This window comes from Acomys minous (genome assembly GCF_964271855.1).
Source record: "Acomys minous genome assembly, chromosome: 1".
Taxonomy (NCBI): Eukaryota; Metazoa; Chordata; class Mammalia; order Rodentia; family Muridae; genus Acomys; species Acomys minous.
This window is the reverse complement of record NC_140483.1, coordinates 53,786,470-53,813,067: the sequence shown is the minus strand read 5'-3', so window position 1 is coordinate 53,813,067 and position 26,598 is coordinate 53,786,470. Positions and strand designations below refer to the sequence as shown.

At 51.4% G+C, this 26,598-nt stretch overlaps 1 protein-coding gene across 2 annotated transcripts; it reads left to right on the top strand.

Annotated features, from left to right (window-relative positions):
• Nucleotides 1-1,261: 1,261 nt before the first annotated feature.
• On the top strand, nucleotides 1,262-19,545 carry TMEM9 (transmembrane protein 9). Of its 2 annotated transcripts, none has more exons than XM_084785762.1 (6): nucleotides 1,262-1,368; nucleotides 1,805-1,906; nucleotides 2,968-3,059; nucleotides 8,400-8,508; nucleotides 11,116-11,247; nucleotides 18,544-19,545. In XM_084785762.1, exons 2-6 carry the CDS (start codon nucleotides 1,841-1,843, stop codon nucleotides 18,694-18,696), a joined length of 552 nt encoding a protein of 183 aa, XP_084641888.1. In that variant the 5' UTR covers nucleotides 1,262-1,368; nucleotides 1,805-1,840; the 3' UTR covers nucleotides 18,697-19,545. The 2 variants fall into 2 exon arrangements, with proteins under 2 accessions (XP_084641888.1, XP_084641887.1); XM_084785761.1 differs by having other exon boundaries at nucleotides 1,805-1,915.
• The last annotated feature ends 7,053 nt before the right edge of the window (nucleotides 19,546-26,598 follow it).

The window sequence follows — 26,598 nt, the reverse complement described above, 5'->3', positions numbered from 1 at the left end:
ATCCTCTCTTAAGGCCTCCCCTGATTAGATTAGACCTGTCTGAATAGTTCAATATACTCTCTTGATCTTAAAGGCCTTAATGATTTTTTGTTAATTGCATCTGCAAAGTCCTCTTACTAGAAACGATAACATAGTCACATGTTCAGGCAGTAGCAAGTAGATCTTTGATAGCAGTACCATAGTTTTATCACGCTCCGCCAGCTCAGGGAGCCTCTAGTTACCCCCAACGCTCCTTCTCCACCCTTCTGGCCTCATCCAGCTCTAGGTCTAAGTTTCCCACCAGCTTTTGCATTCTTTTCCCAACAAAGCTCTTAGTACCCTAAACTGTAATGGCTTCTTGGCCGCTGTTTTCTTTGTAGTAAATATCAAGTTCTACAAGAAGAGCAGAGACAAGGTTTGCCACTCCGTCCCCCAGTCAGTGTCAGTCTCTAGTGCAGTGCCTGACACACTAGTGCTCAAATAATACGTCAGGGGAGGAAAAGCTCTTCCGTGACACAGGATGTTCTAAACTAAATTACATTCCAGGAAACCCAACCCATCAAAGCTGAAGAGACTCTTAGCTAAGGAAACTGGTACCCAGAGAGAGAAGGTGTGGTTTCTAGGGTAACCCAGGTGCTTAGTTCCAAGCAGGGCTGAGGCCAAAGCTCAAGTGTCCTCACTGCAGTGGCCCTGGACTCAGATGACTCCACTTTCTTTCACTGCTGGTGAAAAGTTCACATTTGTCTCTGTGCAGCTTGCAACCTCCCCCTCTTCCCAGCCTAGCCTAGTACACTTTGTTTCAATTTGGCAGGCCTTTAGAACCAGTGAGGGCTAATGAGGCACAGCCCCCGCCCCCCCCCCCCCCCCCGTTTATTCCCACACCTATTACTAATCCTATTTTGCCTTGGGGGGGGGGCGGATCTTTGTGTGTAGGAATATAGACTGGGCCCTTGAGTTCCCTGTTTAAAAAAAAAACCAAAATGTAGCTTTTAAAATCATGTTTTCAGACAGTGAATAAGGACAATGGCCGTTGATCTTGTTTTTAAATCAGTACTATTGTTACTAGCTTTGTTTCCAAAATGCTTTCCCTGAAAAGCAAAAGGAAGATAGTGTAACGCGAGGAAAAACAAAGCACTCTGGGAGGAGCTGACAGGATCCACCGTGCTAGATCTTCTGTTCTCAGTAGGAAAAATAGACATTCCCTTTTCTTGCTAAGTCCTGGTAGAGAAATGCCCTCCTATCCCTGAAGAGGGAGCCTCCAGCACCAGGGGAAGGTGGGTCTTGTTGTCTTGGCGACTAGCGAGGTTGGGCTGAGTGGCGGCTCTCTCAGCCAATAGAAGCTGGAGGGGTGGAGCCGCTGGTCCGTGGCGGCTGCGGCGGAGCTTGCAGGTTAGTGGACCCGGCATTGGGGGAGGGGTGCGGTGGTCGTAGGACCCTGGGGGGTTCCTAGTCACCCCAAGTTCTTAGGCAGGGTGTACAGCACCCTTGGCAGTCAGAATCCGGCCTTCTCGTTGGGCCCGAGCGGGTCTACCGGGGCTGTGGAGACAGTGATGGCCGTGGGAGGAGAAGCGAGGGTCGGAATGGGGCCTGCTGACAGGATCTGGGGGCTCTGGGCGGCGGTAACCCCAGATACTCCCTCTGTTAGTGCACGGACAGCTTCTGAGAGCTGGACTTGCTGGGGGAGAGGGAAGGGTTTAGAAGGCCCAGGAATCCTGGAACTCAGCCCCCTTCTCTCGACCGGCAAAGCCGAAAGGGGGCCGAGGGTGCTGCTTGTGTTGTGACCACCTTCCCTTCTTCCGACTCCATGTTTCTTTTCATTCCCCAGGCGGCTAGTCTTGCTGGCTCAGCAAAGCTGATAAGCATGAAGCTGCTGTGTTTGGTGGCTGTGGTCGGGTGCTTGCTGGTGCCCCCAGCTCAAGCCAACAAGGTGAGGGAGGTGAGCCAGCAGCGCCTTGTTGCTCTAGCGCCAGGCCTGAGGGGCTGCCGCGGATGTAGCCACAGCGCCACCCTTGCCCCTCACCCACCGTACTTGGACCACACTTGGGAGGACCTTGCGTGGGGCAAGCTGCAGGCCTTCCTAAGGGTGTAGGGCACACAGCGTTCCTATCATACCGCACCACACTGGCCCTAGGTGGAATTCCGCGCAAGCAAGAAAGTTTGTTTAGAGAAGTTATCCAAGTTCTCTGTGTCTTTCTTTTGCCCTAAGTAAAAACAGCTGTTGTTGAATCTGCTGCTCAATTCGGGGATAAGCAAATCATGCAATGATGTAAAATGCTCTTGAGGATAAAGGCATGCGCAGATGGGAGCTTCTGCTTCAAAGCTGACCCATCTGCTGGGTGGGTCCGGAGACGACCCTCATTCCTTAGGGTAAGGAGACCAGCAGCTGGGTGTAAGTGATCTATGGGGCTCTAGCCTCAGATTCTGACGATCACTAAGGCACTGAAGTAAGGTTGAGTATCAGGGCTTGCTTGTTTACTCTTCAAAGAATTCCTGATGAGAACCTTCTCATGGTAACATCCCGCTTTTCTTTTTTTAACCCTTTCCCCATTCTAACGAGGGAATTTAAAGTTTAGACAGAATTAGGGGGGAAATCTGTTGGCCTAGCCTCTCAGAAAGAAAATACACAAGGTCGAAAAAGCCTGTCATTTTGGTTGCTGTACACTGCCCCCTCCACCCAAAAACCTCCCCAACACACCACTTTGTGAAAGGCAACCTCAGGTAACTTCTGTGAGTCCTAACTGGAGGGGTTGCCACGGAGATAGCCTCAGCACCACCCTTACCTCTCACCCATCCGAGGACCATACATACTGTGATGTAAGTCTTCCTATAGAGCCAATCCTGGATGAATTGGGGATGGGAAAATTCAAAAGCATATATATAGCCACCTTACAGAACAGAGCGCTAAAATGTGCTAAATTGTCTAGAATCTAAACCCAGGCAGGAATCTTCCCTGCTGTTAACTCTTTTTCTTTTCTTTTGTCCTCCTAGAGCTCTGAAGATATCCGGTGCAAATGCATCTGTCCACCTTATAGAAACATCAGTGGGCACATTTACAACCAGAATGTGTCTCAGAAGGACTGGTAAGACATTGTAAAGCCTTGGCTACATCACCTGATTGAAATTATCAGTGCCCCTTGGACTTCTTTTTCTAGAGATAAGTTATCCATTTCTGTGGAACGTCTACAGAGGAATAGTTTATATCCTTAGCCATTTGATAACAAAAGCTAGGTATCTTGAATTCCAACTGAGGTGGTTGGATTTGTTGTCTTATTGAATTAAAATCTTTACTGACACACGTAGAATGAGGTGTGTGTAGTGTCCACTTTTGCAAAGCTCCGTTGCCTGTATGCTGTGCAAGTCCTATAGCAATCTTCTAAGGTAAGTGGATATTGTCCTCATTTTATAATTGCATAGGCTCAGGTCCAAACAAAGATCTTACACTATTCCCGTTATGTCCCTGGTCTTGAATTCACGTTTTTAGCCCTTTACTTTAAAAGGAATGAATGACCAAGAACTTGTTCAGGTAAAGAAAACCAGCGAGAGGAAGTATAAATGCAGTATTCCAGAAGGAGTAGTTTAAGGAGCTAGAATCTTCCTGAAAGGGGAGCTACCTAGGGACAAGGACAGAGAGAAATGCTGTCACGACTGGAACCAGAAAGGCTTGGGGTGATTTCGTAGTGTAGAAGTAGGGCCAGCACACACACCTGGAATCCCAGCACTCAGGGGGCAGAGGCAGAGGCAGGCGGATCTCTGCGAGTTTGAGGCCAGCATGGTCTACAAATTGAGTCCAGGACAGCCAAGGCTACACAGAGAAACCCTGTCGAAGAAGAAAAAGAAGAAGAGGAGGAAGAGGAAGAGTGGGGAGGAGGAGGAGGGGTGGGGAAGAGGAGGAGAAGGAAGAATCATCTTCAAGGAAATAACCTCAGTGTGAGTTAAGGAAACATTTCCAGTGCTGGTAGTTTTAGGATGGGAAGCTTCATCCTTGAAGGCTCGGAGCACATACGTCTAGGGCATTTGCATTGAATGGGGATGGGCCACGGTTGTTACTACTTGCACATCAAGGATCACTAGGTGAGCTTTGGGAAAACACATAGTCCTGGCACTCTCCTGCCAAGATTTTGATTCAGCAAATATGGTAGTGGCGGAGGATAACCCCTGCTTGGAGTCCTTAGGTGCTCATGATGCCATTGATCCAGAGCACAGCTGGAGAGTTTACTTCCGGGTAACAGTCAGGTTCTCTGAGAGGCATTCTATGTGGACGCATAGATTCTGGACCCACCCTCTCTGGATCCCAGTCTAGCTGTGCCATTTGTTAGTCATGTTTCAGATTACTTAGTCTCCACTGTGATTTGCTTTTCAAGTAAGTATGTATGTATGTGTATGTATGTATGTATGTATGTATTTATGGATGTGTTTGCCTCCTTTTCACTTTGTTCATGCAGTACCAGTGGAGGCCAGAAGAGGGCGTGGGATCCCTTGGAATGGGAGTTACAGCAAGTTGTGAGCTGCCATGTGGGTGCTGGGAATCAAACCTGGGTCCTCTGGAAGAGCAGCCCGTGTTCTTAACCACTGAGCCATCTCCCCAGCCCCACATTGATTTCCTTATGCATAAAGTATGGCAATGCTCCGAGTGTGAAGTGTATGTGTTTTATGCGAATCTATATAACGGTTATAATGGTACTGTGCATGCTAAGTGCTATATAATGTTAGCTGATATTGTTAATAATCATGTATTATCCCTTCCTAGAGGAAGTTATTCTATAGCCCTGGAAAGTGCACCCTTCTCCTGAAGCACTAGTCTAATTCTTGTGTTTCTGCTGAACTGATGGTCCTAAAATAATGGAGGTCTGGGAGGGACCCCAGTGGCTTTCTGCTCATCAGCAAAGGCGCTGCACTGACCCCACTTCCTTCACACAGGCAGATTCTGCTACCAGCAAATTATAGCAACACTGTCCTGGGCTTATAATATAGCCTGAAAACCCAAGCTTTGTTGCCCAGAGGATGGGGTCCTGCCTGAACCTTTCAAGCTGTAGTCTATCCCTTCCATTTAGAAGCAGACTTGAGGGCTATCTGATGAGCAGTCTCACAGCAAGAACCTTGTGCCAGAACAGTACCGTGAAGGGTGTTGGGTAGAGATTGAAGTCTGGAGGTAAGATCCAGGGATCCTAGGGCCTGGTGGCACTGACCCTGCCTGAGAGCCGTCACAGGTTTACTTGGTGCCCATTGGTGGAGTGGAGATTGACATTGATCCTAGCATCTTAGTGCTAAAGGCTAGAATTAGAGATCTCTTTGGGTCTTCGAGTCCTGTGTCCCATGGCTCCCCTGCTGGTGTTCAGATTAAGGCCAGCATCCAGTGTCATAGCTACATGTCTTGGTGTGTTGCTGGTATTCTGCCATCTAGTGTTGAAAGTATATAATCACATGCGTGTAAAAAGGCCCTCTTGGTGGGTCTGTTAAGAAGTGTTGCAAGTCCCAAGGCTGACTTTTTAAAGTAGAATCCTTCTACAGACAAAGCCCCCGTCAGGAAAACACGAGCTGCATGAGGAGTGAAATCACAACTGCAAGCTTTTCCTTTCCACTGCCCGCCTCCCGCACAGCGTTCCCAGCGCTACCCAAAAGGGCACAGTTTGAAAGGCTGATCAAGCTTAGCTTCCGTTATCATTGAGGACACTGAGGCCCAGAGAGGTTAGGTATGCCACCTGCTGGCACCACAGTCAGAACGGAAGAGCACAGACTTACAGCCAGCTTGTCTTTCTCCTTCACTTTCTTCCCCCAGCGTCCCCTGCCCAGTCCCCAGAAGGTAAATGGAAGCCCTTCTTAGGAAGACAAAAAAGTCTGTAGGGTTTCAGCGACTCCCAGGAGAGCCAGGAAGGACAGAGATGCTGTTTTCTGTATCCCCTTGCAGCCAGCTTCCCTGGGTACCAGTGTCCCAAATTAAAGAACTAAAGGTGGTTTCCTGACACTACACCTTGGGCTTCTAGGGGCTTTCCCAGATCCCACTGGAGCCGTGGAGTAACCTTGCCGCTCTGTGTGGACTCAGCTTCCTGCAGGCTTACATTGGTTGGAGAAGGGAGAGCAGCAGTAGCTCTGGACAGGAATGACAAGAGATTGGTTTTCTTTGCTTTGGTTTCTGGAGTCAGTCTCACATAGTTCAGGACAGCCTTGAACTCGAGATCCTCTTGCCTTAGTCTCCAGAGCAGTGGGGATCACAGGTGTATACCACTGTGTTTGGTTCATGATGACCAATGGAAACTAGCCCTGTCTGTGAGTGATTCCCAGAGAAGGCCATGTGTAGGGCCCAGAGGCAGTGTCCACAAGTACAGCAAGGAGACCTCTTATTCCTGCTGTAGGGGGATAAATGTTGCTCCTGTTAGTCAAGAGGCAGAACCAGGATCAAAGAAATTTAGGTAACTGATGGGTGCCACATAGTGGACATAAGAAGAAATGGAATTTTTTGTTTGTTTGTTTGTTGTTGTTTTGTTTTTTTTTAAGGAACTTCCACTCCTATTTCAATGTATATTCTTGCATACCCTTGGTGCCTCTGCCAAAATCCCAGCCTGACAGCCTAGAATATCAGGCCTGATTGTACCCCGGGAGCCATGCTTGACCCTTGGAGAACTTTCTTTAGAACTAGAAGAACCTTTTAAAATGACCAGGGTCTCTATGTGCCATCTCACATGATGGGACAGACCCAGGGTTCAGACAGCGGCAGGCAGGCTGACTGTGCACTATCACATGATGCCTGAGTCACCTCTTAGACCCTCTGAGGAGTTTATTTTCTTCCCAGTGATAATGTTTTTTTTCTTTAGGGTCTTTGGCCTGCAAACTGAATGATCTAAGAAAGTCTGGAAATGAGGCCTAGCTGTATAGATAGGCTCAAGCCGAGGTGAGACTGAGCCAGCCACAGGAGGTGGCCCAAAGCCTCACAAGCATAGTGGAGCTGTTGGTTTTGCTGTCCTGAGCTTGTTTCCCTCACTTCAGTGCAAAATCTGCCCATGTTGCTCACGAGCACTGCTGGTGACAATGGGTGGCGGGGCCTCAAGAACTCTCAGCGTGTGATATGTTTGGCACTCGCTGAGCCCTGGCCAGCACCATGCTCAACACAGAGATACAGAAAAATGGAAGATATTAAGTTGCGGCTGGGCAGCGGTGGCACACGTCTCTAATCCCAGCACTTGGGAGGCAGGGGCAGGTGGATCGCTGTGAGTTCGAGGCCAGCCTGGTCTACAAAGTGAGTCCAGGACAGCCAAGGCTGTGTAGAGAAAGATTAAGAGTTGTGTGGTGGGGATGAGGCAGGGGAACTGGCAGTGTGGATGGGAGTCAGGACCTTAGGCTTGAAGGTTAAATCATCTGACCAGAAAAGGACATGGATGGGGCCACATGCTCCAAGCTTCATGTGCCTCTGTGTGGCCTTGGCTGTCCTGGAACTCTGTAGATCGGGCTGGCCTCAAAGTCACAGAGATCTACCTGGCTCTGCCTCTCGAGTGCTGGGATTACAGGTGTGTTACCACTGCCGCCTGGCTCATGTGCCTCTTTTGAGGGTAGCCCACAGGTCAGTCCTGCTCTAACATGGGGTGGGCTGTGAAGACCACATGGAGCAGTGTGTTTGCCTGGGCCTTGGATGAGCTATGGAGGTACTGCCTGGTTTTAAGCTGAAGGATGATGTGACGGGAGTTCCATTTTGGTGTGGCCACTTGGCCACCATGGGAAGGTGGTTCTAGGCAGGGCCAAACTAGCGGCAAAGGAGCTAGGAAGACACAAAACATTTGCCTGGGAGAGATCGTGAGAGCTTCAGTTGAGGCGAGCCAGTGGGAGGGAAGACAGAAGGAGGAAATAAAAGCCTGGGTATTTGATGGGTTTGCAGGTGAAGGAAAAGCATTGTTACAGAGGACTCCCAGGTTTGACTTGACCGGCAGCAGAGGGGCTGCAAGTTACTTGTCTGCGACTCCCGTCTCAGAAGTATAGATCCCACAGTCAGTGTGCAGGATTGAGGACAGGGCCCAGAGTGCACAGATACAGAGTTTATGGCTCCTATGGGGCAGTCAGGGGTAGACACCGTCATCGATGAACCTAGAGAGTCCAGTTTACAACCAGGCTAGAAGACTGATGGGACATTCACATTGGAGACCCACGAGTTGAATGCCGCCTGCTGGAACAGATGCAGCCACCAGGGAAAACAGCACAAAAGGGGTGGGGGGAGGCAGATGGAGGGTGGGGCTTTAGGACCATTAATGAGTATTGTGCAAGTGCAGGCATACACTGGACAGTGGCCAGGAAGGAGGCAGTCAGCCGGGAAAGGGGTTCTGCCCTTCCTGGGGGTTCCTACCTATGGGTTTTCCTACCCCTTTAGCACCCTGCTACCTCCTTGCTGGACCTCAGGGTGTGGGGACCTTCATCAGCCCGGTCTATTTGTGTTGCAGCAACTGCCTGCATGTGGTGGAGCCTATGCCCGTGCCTGGTCACGATGTGGAAGCCTACTGCCTGCTTTGCGAGTGCAGGTACGAGGAGCGCAGCACCACCACCATCAAGGTACCACTGGGGTTTGGGGGCTGCATATGTTTACCCCATCCCGAGATTTTATTTTTTTAATTTTTAATTTTTTATTCCGAAGCCTAATGCAGATATGGAACTTGGTTCCCACATCTTTGGGCAGGGTTTGGATGGGGATGGACTCTCTGACATTGCACCAGTGGCTCCTCTACCATAAGAAATGAGAGTTTTTTACAGCTCCTCAAGACTCCATTTTCTCTCCAGAGCAACGGTCCTCAACCTCCCTAATTCTGTGACCCTTCAATATGGTTCCTCATGTTGTGGTGACCCCAACCTTAACATTATTTTGTTGCTACTCCATAATTGTAATTTTGCCACTGTTATGAGTCATATTGTAAATATCTGAAAGACAGGATATCTGATATGTGACCCTTAGAGGGGTCATGACCCACAGGTTGAGAACCACGGAGAGAGAGAGAGAGAGAGAGAGGGAGAGGGAGAGGGAGAGAGAGGTGGGGGAGCTGACTACAGCTCTGGGTACCTGACGGTCTGTGTACAATGCACAGTGCTGGGAATAGAGGTGAACTCCTAGGGAACTTGCAGGTTACCCAAAAATGATGTCACCATCCTTTGAGAAAGCGTCCGTGACCACATGACGTATTGAACATCAGACTCAGGGGCTTTTACTTTTTCCTGAACTTCTTCCTTGTTAACCAACTGAAGACAGAAGTGATAGATATGGTCGCCTCACAGCAGATGGAGAAGGGTGCGACAAAGCACTTGTCCATCTTCTGTCATGGGGCAGGACTCATCGACCTGTCTAGAGGCCCTGAGCCAGCCCTCCTCTGATGAGTTGAGAAATAGCATCACCTGGGTTTAAATAATTCACCTGAGTTTAAAGACACAAAAGTCTCCCTTGGGCTCCTGCTTTTGAGGCATGTTTAGAGGGGCGCTAGTCTTCACACTGACCCTCCTACCGAGGGAGCTGTGGTCCTTTCTGGATTGTAACTCCCTGTACTAACCCCCCCCCCCCCCGACACACACCTTGATGTAGAAAATGGCTCTCTGCCCTCCCCTAGCCCTGTCATCTGTGCAGTTTGCCCTCTGTTCACCCTCCTCCCTGGGGCAGCCTCTCCTAATGGTGTAAACTTTTTCATAGGTCCCACCCTTTAGAGGTCTAGATGCCCAAGACCTTCAGTTCATAGCCCAGTGTCACTTCCTCCTTGTGTGGAAGGGGAGGTGCTTCCAGCACGGGAACCACATCAACATAAACTCCTAATCTGTCACAGTTGATCTACCGAGGAGCCCCCCCAAGCACCTGTATAGCCCCCCAAGTACCTGTGTAGCCCCCCAAGCACTTGTGAAGCCCCCCCATCCTTACCCCATCTCTTGGGTGTAAGCAACAGTTCTGAGTGTTACCCTGCTAAAGGGGCATGAACTGCTACTGTTGGGTCCAACTAATGGCTTTTGATGGAGCTGAAAATCAACGTTAAAAAGTCCTGAGGTTCTCCACTTTCTGTGTGTGTCTACGTCTGTGTGGAGGCCAGGGGTAAACTCTGAGTGTCTATCTGTATTACTTTCCGCCTTGTCTTCTGAGGTGGAACTGGAGGTTATCCCTGTCTCCGCTCCCCAGCGCCGGGCGTTTCGGCATACACCATCATGCCTGCAGTTTTTGGAATGTGGGTTCTGGGGGATTCAAATCAGTTTCTCATGCTTTCGCAGCAAGCACTTAACTGACTGAGCCATCTCTGGCCCCCACGCCCCTCCCCAAGTGTTGGTTGGTTTGTTTTTAAACCCCTTTTTACAGTTAGGGACACTGCTGGGATCAGAAGCCAGCAGTGGCTAGGCATTTTGGAGGGGTGGGGTCAGGGGTGGTGTAGAAAAAGCACTTACGGTCCACGTTTCATCTCTGCCATTTCCTCTACTGGCTTTGGGGTACTGGGTGAATTCTTTGGCCTTGTGGTTCCAGTGTGGTGATCACAGTCCCAGTCAGGACCATTTCAGGCTGAGTAGAGATGCTTCTGTGATCTTGATGAGACATTAGTGACATGGTAGAGAGACCATGAGTGCTGGATGTCATATAGGGGCCCACCTAAAAAGCCTCCAAACCCACATATCACACTGGATTAGTCTTACTGAGTCTGCCCTTTACATCATCATCATCATCATCATCATTATTATTTTGCAGTCTCTCACTATCCTTTCATCCTGCATAGTGATGTGCTGAGCATGGACCAACACCCCTTCCCCCTCAGGATACAAGCTGCCCCTTCCCATCCTGCACCTACAGTGAGCCCAGCCTACATTCCCGGGCTCGCTCTTCATAGTCCCTGCTCTCTCCTCAGATTGTCCTCCTCACTCTACTCTAGTTTCTCGTGATTCTCTCTACCCTTTGATATAGGCCTCGTATAGCCAGCTGGGCCCTCTCACTTCACCCCAGAGCTTCCTCTTGTCATCTTGGTGCCTTCTGGAATGCTCCTTGTCATAGAACTGACTCAGAAACTAGCATAGAGCCCGCGGTATGGGTCATTACCCGCTTCCTTCCAGGCTTACACCACCTTCCGGCACCAGTGTCCAACCTGATGGTCGCTGGCAGCTGACACGGATGGATGCTGGGTCACTGAACAAGGCTCATCTCTTCCACAGATCATCATCGTCATCTACCTGTCTGTGGTAGGGGCCCTCTTACTCTACATGGCCTTCCTGATGCTGGTGGACCCCCTCATTCGAAAGCCAGATGCTTACACTGAGCAGCTGCACAACGAAGAGGAGAATGAGGTAACCATGGCTCTGGGCTCCCAGCATGTGGGTCTCTGAGCTAAACCCTAAGGCAGGGGTGCCCCTCCCCCCTGCCCCTGTCATTTTCAGGTCGCTTTTCCCAGTTCATTTCCCCATACTTCACCAAGACACAGCAGCACACTGCCCTTTGCCCCTCCAGATGCAGTAGGTGGTGGTCCTGAACTTCCCTGACTCTGGGCACCAGGCAGCCTCCGTACATGGTGCTACGAGGCTGCGGTGAAGAGCTGGGGTGGAGGGTGGTTCACCCAGGGCCTGTTGCACGTAGGTACACACGATACGCTGCCTGCTCAGATTGGTGACAAGTATACAGAGGACTCGGAGGCGGCAGGTTTATTCTCTTGTTTGGGGATTCAACAAACATCTGTCAATTGCTTGCTCAGTTCAAAGCTTGGCCCTGGGGGGCTGAGGCAGAGGCAGGACTTCAGAAGCTAGAGGGGCCAGGTGGGTGGTGCCCAGTGCCGGCACGTGCAAATGCAGAATTTGGATTTTTTAGGCTAGGATAGGTGTGGGGGCTGAAGGGATGGCTCAGCTGTTGAGAGCACTGGCTGCTTTTTCAGAGGACCTTGGATTCCTTAGAATAGGATAGAATAGGATAGGATAGGTACAGGGGTTTGGAGAGATGGCTCAGCGGGTTAAGAGCACTGGCTGCTGCTCTCCCAAAGGACCCAGGTTCAATTCCCAGCACCCGCATGGCAGCTCACATCTCTCTGTAACTCCAGTTCCAGGAGATCTGTCTTCCCACAGACATATATGCAGGCAAAACACCAATGAACATTAAAAAATTTAAAAAGAGGGGAGGGAGGGGTCTGGTAGGTACTAAGAGTGATGGCAAGAAGGGCTGGCCAGGAAGTTCAGCCAGATGAATGAAGGCGTTAAATGTTAGACTAACGGTCTGGACTTAACATGATGAGGGGATAGGAACCGCGGCACAGGCAGCTTACATTCCTCTCTGAGTACTGTGCTCCTGAGTTCTGTCCCTGCAGCTCATTGCCTGTCAGACCAGTGGGGATTTGGTGCAGGAGCCTAGGTGGGTCCAAAGGAGCTCACAGTGGGCATGTGCCTCAGCCATGTCCAACTGGTACCTGGGAGATTCCACTAAAGAAACCAGAAGATGGCTAACTTAAACAAGAAAGAAAAGGTGGAATAGGCCAGCTGCTTTTGGATGTTTGTGACAGAAGGACCTACAGGTTGGAGTGGGAGATTCAACAGGACCGTTTCAGGCGTGTTCTTACACAGTTTGATGATAGAGAAGACAACTCTCTATCATCGATGTTGTGCATTGTGGGTCACTGGAGGTGACCATGCCTGGACCATGGCAAGCTGCCCTAAGCAATTACAGTTTTAGAGGTTTTAAGGTTCTGTACTGGAGACAAGTTCAAATCCAGAGTGGGGGACCCTGGCACTCGGGTCTGTGTGAAGCTTCTCAGGAGGTAGGATCTGGACCAGACCAGATAGTGAAGACAGGGACAGGCAGGCAGGCACTGGGAGCTGCCACTCCCACTAGCCTCCTGCTGCCGGGGATTTGGCCGAAGGTGGGGCAGAGGTGACGAGCCTCACCCCCCCCCCCATAGGTGGGACTAGGGAGGTGGTGGCCCTGGCAGTTGGGTGGTCTGTGTTTGGGAGGAAAGCTCTCTTGCCTACCCAGTTATTAATGTAGAGTAATAGCAGCTCTGATAAGAGAGGAGCATCACTAATAAACATGGGGCGATTAGGGGTAATGTGGTAATTGTAGTCCCGGCCGGGGGAATAATTGAGAGATGCAGCCGATGATTACACAGCTCGCGCCATGATTCCCTAGGAATGCATGGCTCTTGGGCATGGCCATGCCATGCCTCCTGACGTCCCAACCTAGATACGGAGCCAGGGGAAGGGTGGTTTGCCGTCTCTACGTCTGAGCCTAGGGCTCTCTTCCTACGAGATACCTAGGTGCTCCTTACTTGGGGCCTCTCTGTGGGGAGCCTTGAGGATGTGGGTTTAGGGTAGGCGCTCCCTGCCTGCAGGTTTGGCCTGGTGGGTAGGATTCTCTAAGAAAGATGGCTGTCTAGCCATTGAAGGAGTTGCAGCAGGCTGTTCCTGCGGACTTAAGGCAGAGCTTATGAGCTTGATCCCCATCTGCAAAGGACAGGCAGGAGGACACTGCTCACCTCCCACCCAAGGCTTCTAAGGGTCATAAAATGCTGTGTTGAGTTTCTTGGAGACTCTGACCTGAAGTCAGCTTGCTCTGCTTAGTCCCAGACTCAGGGGTTGAGAGTGGTGGGGGGTGGGGGGTGGGAGGCATGGTGGGGGGTGGGGGTGGGAGGCATGGTGGGGGGTGGGGGTGGGAGGCATGGTGGGGGTAGGGGGGTGGGGGTGGGAGACAGTGGTGGCAGGATGAGTCTCATCCAGTACCCTCAGAATAGGCCAGAAAATACTGTGTTCGCATTACATGGCCTCTCGGTTCCATCCCCTGACTTCCTGTTGTCTGTCTGCATGGTGTCCAGGCGTAGGTGCCTGTGCCTCAGCAGCTCCATCCTCTCCTGCTGTGTTCTGATCCTACAGGCGGTACTGTGGGGAGATGTACTAAGACCTTTGGCCTGTCCATAGACTTCAGCCCCAAAGATAGCTGAAACCAGATGACTGGGCCAGGATCACAGGGGCAGGCAGTTAATATCTGACTTTGTGGGATGACAGTCTTTGGGGGAAGCTGGGTACTTTGGGGGAAAATCTTCCTCTTTAAGGTTTAGTAAAAAGTGGGCATTTTTAGTAAAAGTGGCCTCTGTGTTAGGTGGGAAGGCTTCCTGGCAGAGAGGGACCCTGAGTATTGCTCTGAGGGCTGGTGGGAGAGTGAGCACTGCACCTTGTCAGGGAGTAGCCCTGAGCCGGAGTAGCCTAAGGGTGCCTTCTTACAGGGCCTTTGACAACTCTAGGCCAGGATGATATGGGGAGGTATGTTGCCCCCACATTCAGTGCACACAAGGACAGTCCCCATGGCTGCCGTCTGACTGGCTGCAAAGCTAGGGCCTTGGCTATGTTTCTGAGCTGATTAGTGGCCTGGGCCAGTGTTTGCTTAAGGAGAGGCTTCCCTTGACCCAAAGGGACTTAGCTTTCAGCTCAAAAAGAGAAAGTTGTTGTGAACCCTGAGGTTTCCTTGAAAGGTCATGTGAACTTATATAGCCGCTGGCCTCAGAAAAAAGTGTCAGTCCTCAGGTGCTTCGCTTACCCCGCTGCAAGGAGGCTGGGACCCCAGCATAAGTGAAATTTGATATCCAGAGTGTTTTTTTCAGGGGGGGATCCTGGGCTCCATCACCCCAATCCTTGTAAGTAGGAGCTCTCCTGCCAGGGGCTGGGGGCCTGGCAAAGAAGGGGGGAGCCCCCCACAGCTCAGCCCTGTCCACAGAGGAAGATGAAAGGATGTCATTCGCGTTCCCTTTGAACGTGCTGGCGGAGCCTCAGTGGGCCTGGCTGCTGGGCGCTGCCTCCTCGGATTCCAGTGGCATTAGGCCTAATCCCTGAGCTCAGACGCCCTTTGAAAGGAGGAAGCCAGCATGTTGTGGGGGACAGAAATGGCAACATAGCTGTTTTAGATGTACAGAGCTGGCCCCCTTTGAAGACAGAGAAACAAGGGTTTCTCTGAGGCTCTTGCTGTCTCCGCTGCTCGCCCTTGAGCTCTGACAGGGTCTTCAAAGTTTTCTCCCTAGTGTGGGCAGTGGATAGAGTTAGTTGTGAGACTTCTGTGGGAGAGGGTGTCCAAGGAAGCCAAAAAAGAGGATAAAGGTGATGGGATCTAAGGACATGGAGGACTAGGTGAAAAGAAAGCCAGGCTCTCCAAAGAACAGCCCATCTTCCTGTCTGTGCATGGGTGGGCAGCTTGTACTGAGAACCCTAGGCGACCTGGGGTCTGGAAAACACTGGTCCAGACTGTAGAGATGCCCTCTCACCCTGGTGGTAGACGAGGAAGGTGTGCCATTCAACAGACTTGCAGAACATCTTGGGACTGGACTGCACAGCACTTGAGAATAGTCCTAGTTGGGGTCCCAGCTCTGCCCCTCACTGTCCTTGCTGCTGATCGCAGGGTGTAGTTTTCTAAACCCAGAGTAGACATAGTAGCTCTTGCCTCAGCATCAGTGTTGGGATCGTGCCTTGAAGGCGTTTGCCAGGCACTGGGTGCTTTCATTTGGAGAGGTGGGCCTCTGGTCACAGGTCACATGAAGACATGTGTCTTTGATCTGACCCTGGAGTGAGCTGTGCCTGCTAATTTGGTTGTCCATATGATTTCCTCTTGGGAAAAAAAACCAGCCAAAGATGGAAGCAACTGAGCCCTAAGACAGGAGATACGGGTATGTGTGCAAGACCTTGGCTTGCAAGGTGACTTTTTGTTCGGAGTCTAAGTTGCTTTGTGCACAAGGTGGAGAGGATATCACCCATTAGCCAGTAGTAGTCTGTGAGTAACCCCCATGAAGTGTCTGGGAAGAGTGTGGTGTATCGTAGTGTGTGCTTGTCAGGGTCAGCTGGGGGCCTCTGGGAACCCATCCATATTCATGCCCCCCCCCCCGTGGGAGAGGCTCCATCCACCCCTACCCTAACTATCCCCTCTCTCCCTGCATTCCTCAGACCCCAGCCCTGATGGGAGAAGGGAGGAGGGGGGTTAAAGATGATGATGAGTTCCCTTGCTGCCTCTCTCCCGGCCACCACTCTCCAGTCACCTGCCAGCTCTACTGCTGAGCAGGCAAGCCTGAGGCCCTGGTCTTCTTGGGAACAGATGTGGCTACCCTAGTATGTTTTAATCAGACTGTTAGCCATGGGGACACCGGGCCTCTCAACAGCAGCTTTCTCTCACTTGGGAGCTATCTGCTGAGACTTCACATGAGTGCTTACAAAGTGTAGCTGTGATAATGAGGTGAGTCGTAACACGTTCCCTTAACGCTCTGCTCCGGCTCCCATTTCCTCAGAGCACCCAAAAGCAGAGCTGCTGCCCTTCTACAGGATCCAGTCTGCCCCAGGTGACCCTGGGCCTGCCCTCCCAGGTTCATGTCCAGCCATTCATTTGCCAGAACCCTCCAGGGCAACACTGGGCCTAGAATGGACAAGAGAAGGAAAGGGGTATGGAAAGCAGTGCCCTCCAGGCCTCCAAAGCTGGAATGGGGTCTGGGTAGACCAGTTGCTTCCCATGCAGGCAGGTCTTCAGTGCCCACCCCAACCTCACAGTCATGCTAAGAGACGTTAGGCCTCTCAGGCTGTGCAGCCAGTCTGGGGAGGAACAGAGAGAGAAGGTGGTGTTGGCCATGGTGATTATTCAGAGGCCTGCTTTTTACACCCAACCCTGCCTCAGTGGACTCCAGAACCAGCAGTTGGGACTCCTTGAACTGACCTTGAATGCTTACTATCTGTAGACACTGACAATGTTCCTCTATTTGTTGTGTCCTTGAGACTGCCTCAGTCTCCATCCTGTATGGAGAGACTGGCTCCGAGAGGCGACTCACCTAAGCCATGTATCTGATAGAGGTCAAAGCCAGATTTGTTTGAGTCAGCACCCCTGTACTGAACTCCCAGGGAGAAGGAGGCCTCTTGAGCCCCGCCGTGTCTGTGCTTGTCGGTTCCCTTGACAGAACAGGTCTCCCTCTGACAAACACATCCATTCATCACACTACAGTGCTCAAGCACACTGGGCCACTAAAGGAATTTTATGAGATGTGACTAGGAGTTTTGTTTGAGTTTGTTTTTTGGTTTAGGTGTGTTACTGAAAATTGGCCCTACAGCCTCACACATGCTCAGTGAGTGAATTATTTACTACCGAGACCCATCCCTAGCTCTTTAAATGTGGTTTATCCTGAGGCAGCATCTCACTAAGTTGTTCCTACTGGCCTTAAACTTGCTATCCTCCTGTTTCTATTTTCTACGTGGCTGGGATTACAGGCCTGGGCCTCACCAGGCCTGCCAACGATGCCGCCCCACCCCTCACCCCTTACTCAGGGTCTTGAGCAGGAGCAGGAGACCATCTCTAAGTTACCTTAGAAACAAGTGAACTGAAGACAAATTGCCCAGCGCTGTGCTTCAAGGATAGGCCTATTCCAGCCCCTTTGCAGGCCAGCCACCTCTCTGCACTGCCAGCCCGTCTATACCTTCCCGCTCCGCCCTGCTCTCCAACCTGGCAGCTGTGTGGTGACAGAAGCTATGCCAGCCCGGGGCATTAGAAGCAAAGTTGCATTTACTGGGCGGCTCTGGGCTTAGAGGGGTGCACTAATCCTTTAAGAGATATGTGGCAGGAGATGAGAGGCGGGGAGAGCTGGGGAGGAAATCCCCATGGGCTGTGGGCCTGGCCCTCAGCTCTAATTCTCCCCCAAAGATCATCTCTGGGTCCTGCAGGAAATGCATGGGCTCTGGGGCTTCAGAGGCGGAGGAGTGATAATTAAGGGAGGACTGATGACAGAGGCGAGGTGGGTCCAAGAGCAAAGGGCAAAGGGGACCAGGCCGAGGGGGAGCGGAGCTGCCAAGCAGGGAATGGTCACAGCAGGCCCTGAAAAGGAATGCTGGGCCTGAGCTCCAGATTTCTACCCCTCCCAGACTCTAAATGATGTCCCATCTTCTCTTTCTCAGGAGAAGCAAGCCTGTGTGTGTGTGTGTGTGTGTGTGTGTGTGTGTGAGAGAGAGAGAGAGAGAGAGAGAGAGAGAGAGAGAGAGAGAGAGAGGGAGAGAGAGAGAGAGAGAGAGAGAGAGAGAGAGAGAGAGAGAGATTTGGTCCGTCTGTCCACCTGCCTTCTCCAAGAGATCCTGCAACTGTGACCTTTGCTGACTCCATAAGAGGCCTCTCACCCACCAGGAAAAGAGGAGCTATGTCAGGGTAGCCAGACCCTGGTCCCTGGCCTTCCTGACATCCCCTTGGCATTAGGATAGGTAGGAGAGGTGTGCAGTCCTGTGCAATTGGGTACATAGCCCTTGAAGCCTTGGCCTTTTTACATGAGGCCTGGAAGCCTATACTCAGTACTTCTCCTGAGACTCGGGAATGGGCCTATGGGGTTTAGGGGGGACCTAGACTTGAGCCAGTTCTGCTGAAATAACTAGGGCTCCAGAAAATGCTCCTTCTGACTCTTGAAGATACTAATGCTTTTTTTTTTTTAATGGGCCAGGCACACTGCTGTGGTCTTCAGATGACAAAGCTAGGCCCTCTTGCAGCCCACAGCCCTTGGGGAATTCAGAAGTGCTCATGGGACATTTGGTTCCATGCCAGACTTTAAAGATCCAGAGCCCCGACCCATGCATCTGCATTTCACATCGCTCCCCTTTCTCTTTCCAATGCAGGATGCACGCTCCATGGCAGCGGCTGCTGCATCCATTGGAGGACCCCGAGCAAACACTGTCCTGGAACGAGTGGAAGGCGCTCAGCAGCGATGGAAGCTGCAGGTGCAGGAGCAGCGGAAGACAGTGTTCGATCGGCACAAGATGCTCAGTTAGATGCCTGGTACGGTGGCATCAGGGACCCAGTCCACAGCTCCCAGCTTCTGGGGCTGCACAGAGCCAGTGGCCAGGTCCCTTTCCTCACTGAAGTCTTCCCTACAAAAGCCCATGGCATTTGCCCTTCTCCCTCTCTGGAAATGTGCTTGACTGTTATAACTAGGGGGTGTGATTGGGCCTCTGGTCTCTAGTGTCTCTTTAGGTCCCTGGGAAGAAGGGAGGGAAGGGCAAGGCAGAAGGGAGCAGAGACACCCCAGATGGCCACAAGGCTGAGTGGAAGTCATTCGTATCTTTACTGTACCTCCCAGCTCCACTTAGGGAATCTTATAGCCCCTTAGGAGATGGAGCTGTGTCATCGGGAACTCGGTGGGTGCGAGGAAAGTATGACCCAGCGCTCAGCCTGTGCTCCGGGATGCTGTGGTCCTCATTTCCACTTCCTCCAGTGCCAGTATCTTAGCTTGGCCTGGCCCCAGCCTCAGGAACTGTTCTGGTGCCACTGAGCCCATGGTGGTCTCCAGAGCCCACCTGGAAGCCTGCTTCCCTCTCCTCAGCTCCTGGTCCATCGATGCATGGCAGTGCCCATGCATGCCCGCACACTCAGCAGCTGTCACCTGACTCCCATCTCAGGAGGCCACACAGCCTCCCACCTCTCCCCAGTGACTGCCACTGCGGAGCCATAAAGTTGGACCACACATCACAAGGCTGAGCATCAGGGTCTTTAATCCCATGGCTCCTGTCCTTGGGATGGCCACTTGTCCCTGAATTTCATTGTATCATGCATGGAGAGAAATGTTTGTCTTTCTGGTGTATGTAAATCAAGGAAGCCATTAAATTGTTTTATTTCTCAAATGTTCTAGATTTCAAAGGAGATGAGGAGCCATAAGAAAGTGTTCTGGTTAGGTGTGCTGTCGCTTTTGGGGGACAGAGCATTGTCCTAGGTGGGTTCAGACAGAGGCAGAGCTTTGCAAAGCCAGAATATACTCTTGCCACCTGCTGAGGGAAGAGGCCCAGGCTGGGGCACTGCCTGCACGTGTGCACATCATAGGGAGTCGGGAGGATTTGTATTTACTTCACCTTTGAAACCACAAGGTGCCTGCCTGATGTTGCTGTCATACCCTACAGGCCCATTACCTGGTGCTCCTTGCAAAATGTCCCCAAGTGAACCCCAGATAAAGAGGGTAGTCAAGAAAAGTGTGTCCGGGGCTGGAGAGATGGCTCAGAGGTTAAGAGCACTGTCTGTTCTTCCAGAGGTCCTGAGTTCAATTCCCAGCAACCACATGGTGGCTCACAACCATCTATAATGAGATCTGGTGTCCTCTTCTGCAGGTGTACATGCAGGCAGAACACTGTATAGATAACAATAAATAAATAAATCTTTAAAAAAAAAAAAAAAAAGAAAAGTGTGTCCTAGAAGGAAGTCAGTAGCTTTCAGGGTGGCTATTCAGCAGAGCCAAACACTGGGTCGGCTCAGCCCTGATTGTGCATGGTGGGAGGTGTCACCTGTAAGGAGCCATCTGGTGGGTTGGAGTGGCTGTCCTTTGGGGTTGTCCCCATGAACATGCGCAGAGGACGTCTGTGAAGCCTTCAGTGAGGGCTTGGAGACAAGAGAGCAATTTGAGTTGGGAGTTTCAGTTTGCACAGATCGCTGAAATCCATTGCTGAGTGTCAGGGGATGGGAAAGAGTGGGGCATGCAGGTGGGGGCTTCTAGAAGGTGCTCAGACGTGGATATGAAACCAGTAAGGAAGCTGGTTGTGGGATCCTAAGCAGGCATCAGCTGGCATGAGGTCCCAGGTGAGGATAACGGGAGGTTCGTGCAAGGTCTGGGCGGGACCAGCCTTGATTGCCTTCCTCTGCTTCTGGTTGGCCTGGCATTTCCTCAGCCCCTCCTAGGGCTTGCTCATTCCTGATGGGGAAGCTTCAGATTTTGATGCAGTTGTTTTGCAAAAGACGCAGATTTATCTACCAATAACTCACCTGTAACCTAGAATCTGGGATGGCTAGACCTCCCCTTTGCAGCTGCTCTACCTGAAAGAGACCTTAGGTACCATCTGTGAGTCCTGGGTAACTGCAGAAATCTGCCTTGACTCTGGTAGCTTTAAGGATTTAGTATGAAGCAAGCACCTGATGCCAGCTAGAAACCAGCCTCGGCGTAAGTAAGTCCAGTACAGGAAGATGTACATAAGATCTCAATGTAGCCAAACATCTAATTGTATTAGAATTTCACATTTAAGAACAAACCAACCTGATTTTCAGACATGGGTTCCAGAGTGCATTTCATTGGCAGTAGCTCCTGCCTCCAGAGGAGAGATTATGTAGCCAAGAATGGAAAAGACCAGAAGCAGCATTCTCCATTGTATCTCATATGATGAGAAATTAGCACAACTGCAGTGTCCTATGGGAAATGATCTCAACCCCACCAGCATCCTGCTGCGCACCGCTTTGGTCCCACCCAGAAGAACAGTTGCATGGTTCCACCTTGGAAACGGGAACCTTAGACTGGCTATCCATGGGTAGAGGCTAATCAAAGGGAAGGGAGTGGAGGTGGAGGCAGGCCAGTTGCTTCCTGTGGCCTAGCACTGCGTTTCTCAGTTGGCCAAGGGCATCCGTCATCCTTGCGCTCCTGGGTACTTCCTCACACGCCTGCCAGCAAAGCCAACGTGGCCCAGCCCAATTGCTCTGAGCCCTTCCTGAGCTGCTCAGCATGGCTGGAAGAGGCTAAAGTGGGGCCATGTTGGGGTCATGGTGTTCACTGCACAGCCATCCTGTAGTCTGCATTTACCTTCACCATACTCTAGAAGACCTTGCTCACTACTTCAAGAAGATCAGGGCCTTAGGTGTGATCTGAGGATCCCCCTACCTGTGTCTGCAATTTTTTTCCATTCATACTTCTCTCTTTAAAAAAAATAATAAAGCATTATTTATATTATGTATACAGTGTTCTGCCTGCATGTAACACCTGCAGGCACGGGATCTCATTATAGATGGCTGTGAACCATTATGTGGTTGCTGGGATTTGAACTCAGGACCTTTGGAAGAGCAGCCAGTGGTCCTAACCTCTGAGCCATCTCTCCAGCCCCCATTCATACTTCTCTTAACTGAACTTAGCTGTTGTCAGCTCAAAACCAGCCCACCCTGGTCACGGTGCTTCACTGTCTCACAGTGGGACACTGTCTCCTCGTCGCCACCCTCCAGCCTGCCCCTTTCACTAGGGTATTGACCTTCATAGGGTCCAGGTCCAGCCACGGCCATAGTGGAGACTCCTCCCTGTTACTGCCTGCTGCCATCCCTTTCCAGTCGCCCACTCTGTGTCTTCTGTAGGCTGACCTCACCCTCCACCCTATCCTGGAAACAGTTCCCAGAGGACTCAGGGGGCTCCACAGCTGCCAGTTACAGAGGACGTCCCTAGTCATAGCCTTTCCGCTCCCGTCTGCCTCATTTGATGCTCTTGACCCTCTCTGTCCTTCACAGAGGTCACCGCCTGGTTCCAATGACCCATCCCTTCACATCTCTCCGGGCATTGCTATTTCCCAGGCTTCTGCCCTCAAGCCTACTTGGGCACAATCTACTATTTAAGTCAGAAGTCTTCTGCTCAGAAGTTCCTTCTCTTGGGGTTCCCTGGTGTTCGTCACAGAATCTGACCCCGAGATCTGCCCGACTCCCAGGCTCCTGACTTGTCTTTCTGGCTATCAGATGGAGCAGTCCTCTAGGCGCCCCAGTGCCTGTTCAAAACCAGCACGCTTATGATTAGACTTACCTTTGCCCCAGACGGTCTCCTTCACACTCTTAATTCGTGGTGCCCCCACCCACCAAGTGGTTCAAACCAACAACCTGGGGGTGGTTCATTCTTGATGCAACTCTGGTAGCCAAACAGCCCGAACCAACTTCACCACCAAATACGTGAGCAGCTGACCGCCTCCTCCCCGCTATCGCTGACCTAGACCAGGCTCACCATTTCTCATTCACTGACCCGTCTTGTTAGAAACCACCAGAAACCTTGCTCACAGTCATGTTCCTTGACTGTTTCAGAACGTCCTGGGTGGCAGGGTTCCTAAGGTACATGAGTTCTTCCTTATGGAGGGCCACTGTCCGCCTGTCCCTCTAGCCTGTGATCCAGAACAGTTGGCGTGAGCTCCTGGGTTGGGTCCATGCAGGCCCTTGGCAGAGGGGGCACTAGGCAGGCCGTACAGAGAGACACTTATCTATGGGTGTCAGGTCTTAGGTTCCAGCAGGCCACAATCCCGAGCTGCCCTCTCTGGGGCTTTTATTCTTGCCAGGAGGGCCGGACAAGAGCTAACTCAAGCTTCCTGTCAGCTGCCAGCTCATTAGTACTATTTCACAGGGCTGAAGAGCAAGCTGAGCTGGAAGGAGTGACCAATGCCATGTAAGGAGGACACCCCAAGCCTGAGCTTGCTGCTAAGCAAGCCTAAAACTGTGCATCTGCTCCCCAAGGTCCAAGAACTCCCTCCACAGCTCTACAAGTCAGTAGGCAGAGTGAGCAGTGGGCCCCAGCTGAGGTTAGCCCTACTCCTCAGAGCCAGTCCCCAATGTCTGTGTTAGTCCCACAGCCAGGGTCCAACCTGCAATCCATGTTTATAAAGGATGCCATCAGATGGGCCAGGCAGAAGTCTCTGTGTGAGATCATTCCTTCACTTGTGAGCAAGAGGGGAGGTTAAAGCGTACATACAGGCCAGCGGTTGGGTACAAGCCAGTCATAACCAAGCACCTTTGAACTGAGTTTTAAACTCTACATGTTGGACCAGCAAAATGGCTCAGTACTTGCTGCCACGCCTGACCGCCTGAGTTCAATCCCAAGGTCCCACATGGGGAAGGAAGAGAACCGACCTGCACAAGTTGCCCGCAGACACACATGCTCCATGGCACACATACGCCTGCACATATACATACAAATGTACTACATAACTGGGACTTGAAAAGCACTGGATGTGTAGATCTATGGGTGTATGCATGAAATTCCTAAAGGATAACAAAGCATCACATTGGATCACATGAATACCCACACTTATTATCTGATATTATGGATGATTATTAATAAAAATTAATATATTCTATTAATATTTCTTAGAACATATCTTTTCAGGACTTTTTGTCCCAGAGCAAATACCCTAAAAAACAAGCAAAACAAAAACTCTACCTGCCTCATTTTCTTCACTGTGGTGAGAATAACACTTCCCTCCACCCTGGCCCTAAGGACAACATTGCTGATGCAAAGACCCTTAGCCCGACCCTTCCACAGGGGCACACGGTGAGTGTGGGTGGCTTCTGTTAACATTACTACAGTGACTGCTCAACATGGTCTCCTGTCACTGTTACCAGAAACTAGCAGCCATCAGGTCATCTTGGCCAGCTTTCAGCCAGCCAGACCACCCCATTGAGACTTGATTCAGAATTTGCTGGGGCTGGTATCCTTTTCCAGACATAGTATCTGGGGCAGGCAGGCCCAAAGATGCTAAGAGTTGCTGATAACTAACTGCATACAGGGATACAGAGGGTCAAGGCTCTGGTCCCAGTACCAGCAAGTACTGCTACTCACTATCTGACCTTGGGCAAGGACAAGCTCTTCAGTGACTCCCCTTTTCCCCTTTTTAGATGACTACGGAGCCCACCAACCTTGCCTGTGGTTTCCCAAAAGGTCAGGTCACAGGAGTGAGGTGATTTGAGACGTGCTTGGAATAATGCATTTTCCTCAGTTGCTTACACATTTTATTGAGTATTCCAAAGAAATAACTAGTGCACTACTTGATGGCCCTATATCTATTGATACTGAGAGCAGGCAGAAAAGACCACGCGATTGAGCGTATGTCATGGTTGGTATTGGGCTCATGACACAAAGGATGCTGGGAATGAACAACAGATGTGGTGGAAGCAGCCTGCGTTCACAACTCAACTGTTGACGTCTGGTCCCTTCAGAGCTGACACCTGTCAGTGACTTTCTCTCTCTAGGTTTCTGTTTCTTCATTAAGGAAATATGGAGTGAAAGGGACCAGCAGGGATCTTCCCAGTGTTGGGCTTCCAGTGTGGTACAACAGCAGCCCAGGCCAGGCCTGAATGTACCTATGGTGGACCCTGGACCTCCTCCAGCCCCACTGAGCAGTAAGGAGTGGTAGTTGCACCCGTAGCTGCAGAACCAGGCTCCAACTCCAAGTGCAAACTCTTCCTAGCACACAATCTCCGGCAGGTCAAACTGCCTTCTTTCTCTCTGGTAGTGACGTTTCACTGGGTACTCTAAGAGGGAAATGAGTGTTGTGCGCGCGCGCGCACACACACACACACACACACACACACACACACACACGAGTGCATGAATGTACACACGCAAGAGGCATGGGATGTGGTAAGCTTGCCGTCTACTATTCTCAGCATCCCTCTCTGCGGTGGGAAGTAGGGATTCCCATTACTGATGGGAAGAAGGGTCCTTGCTGTGTCTGCAGCCCCTGCCTAGACTCCCATCTGTAGAGAAGCCACACAGTGTAAGGGTGAGGCAGCTGGCTACTGGGACTCCCAGATTCTAGCCTAGACCTCCTCTCTGCCTCAGCTACTCTTCCCCAGCCAAATCTAGGTTACGTGCAGAGGCAAACTCCTCCCCTCTCTTCAGGCCACTCTCCTCTAGGAGTCCAAAGGAAACCTTCATGGGCTCCGCTGCTTTGGCTTTGGGTAGTTCTGCAAATGTATTCTGCATTCTGCAGTCCTTGGCAGTTCCAGCTGGGCGAAGCCAGGCCCCTCCCCCTCCCACAACCATCACTAGCCTTGGAACTGTCCTGGAGAGCCACTGCAGCTCTACACCCCTCCATTCAGATTAGGAGGGTCTGGCAATCGTCGAACAGCCCCGACCCTTACAGGTACCATGAAACCTATTGTAGAATCATTTCCATTAAGCAAAGGACACCTCTCCCCAAGCCCCCGTGTGTTCCCTCTGCGTGTTTGCAGTCTTCTTCCTAAGACCCGACTTCTGGGCACCACACATGCAAACTTCCCCTTGCCCTTCAGATGGGCAGCACTTGGAGCACTGCATGGGGGCCTCTCTAGACTCCAGCCCAGGTTCAGGGCAGCCAATCACAGCAGGCCAGGAGCGGCCTATCCCCTTTCTCAGGAGCCCCCTCCTCTCCTCCCTCCCTTTATGGGTGTGTCACACACACGGAAGCTTAATCAGGTGAAGTGTACCTGGTTCCCAGTGCTGTGGCAGTACAGCTGAGCCAGAGGCCAAGGGAGATGCAGAGAGGCACACAGACAGCTTGGAGTTCCTGCAGTCACCTGCAGTCCCAGGAGCCCCAGAAACAGCAGTTCAAACAGGACCGAAGATCAAACCCCAGGCAAGTAGCTGATAGGTGTGTGGTGGAGGCTAAGGGGTGTGTTCCATCCTGAAATAGAGTTGGAGGAGGGAGGCGGCTGTTTGCTTAGGGCTTAGGCACCCCCTCACAGCTCGCCTACCCAAAGGAGAAGAAATAGAGCCAAGCCACCTGCTGGTGGGGTTGCAGCACCCACCTCTTGGTGGGGTAGAAAGGTGGGATTAGCTGTGCTGCCGAGGGCAGTGCCACCAGCCAATGTTTGTCCATGGGGCCTGACTTCTAGAGAGCCTGCTGGGGCCGGCTTACAGCTTGGTAGTACCTACAGATCACCACGGGTGCTCTGCAGAGAGATCAGCCGGGAGACGCTTTTCTTGGACAGAAGCGAAAGGGTCAAGGGCTCAAGACCCTTGAGCTGGGTCTGAACTTGGGAGCTGGCCCCACAGAGTGTGGGCAGCAGTTAGGAGGCAAGGCTTTTTGAGGCAACTTGTGAGAGCTCAAAGCTCAGCTTCGGCACTCAGCAGCTGCGTAACCACCGGCCACTTGCCTCTTCACATATCCTCTAGTACCCGTTAACAGGGTCAGTCAGTAGGTGCTACC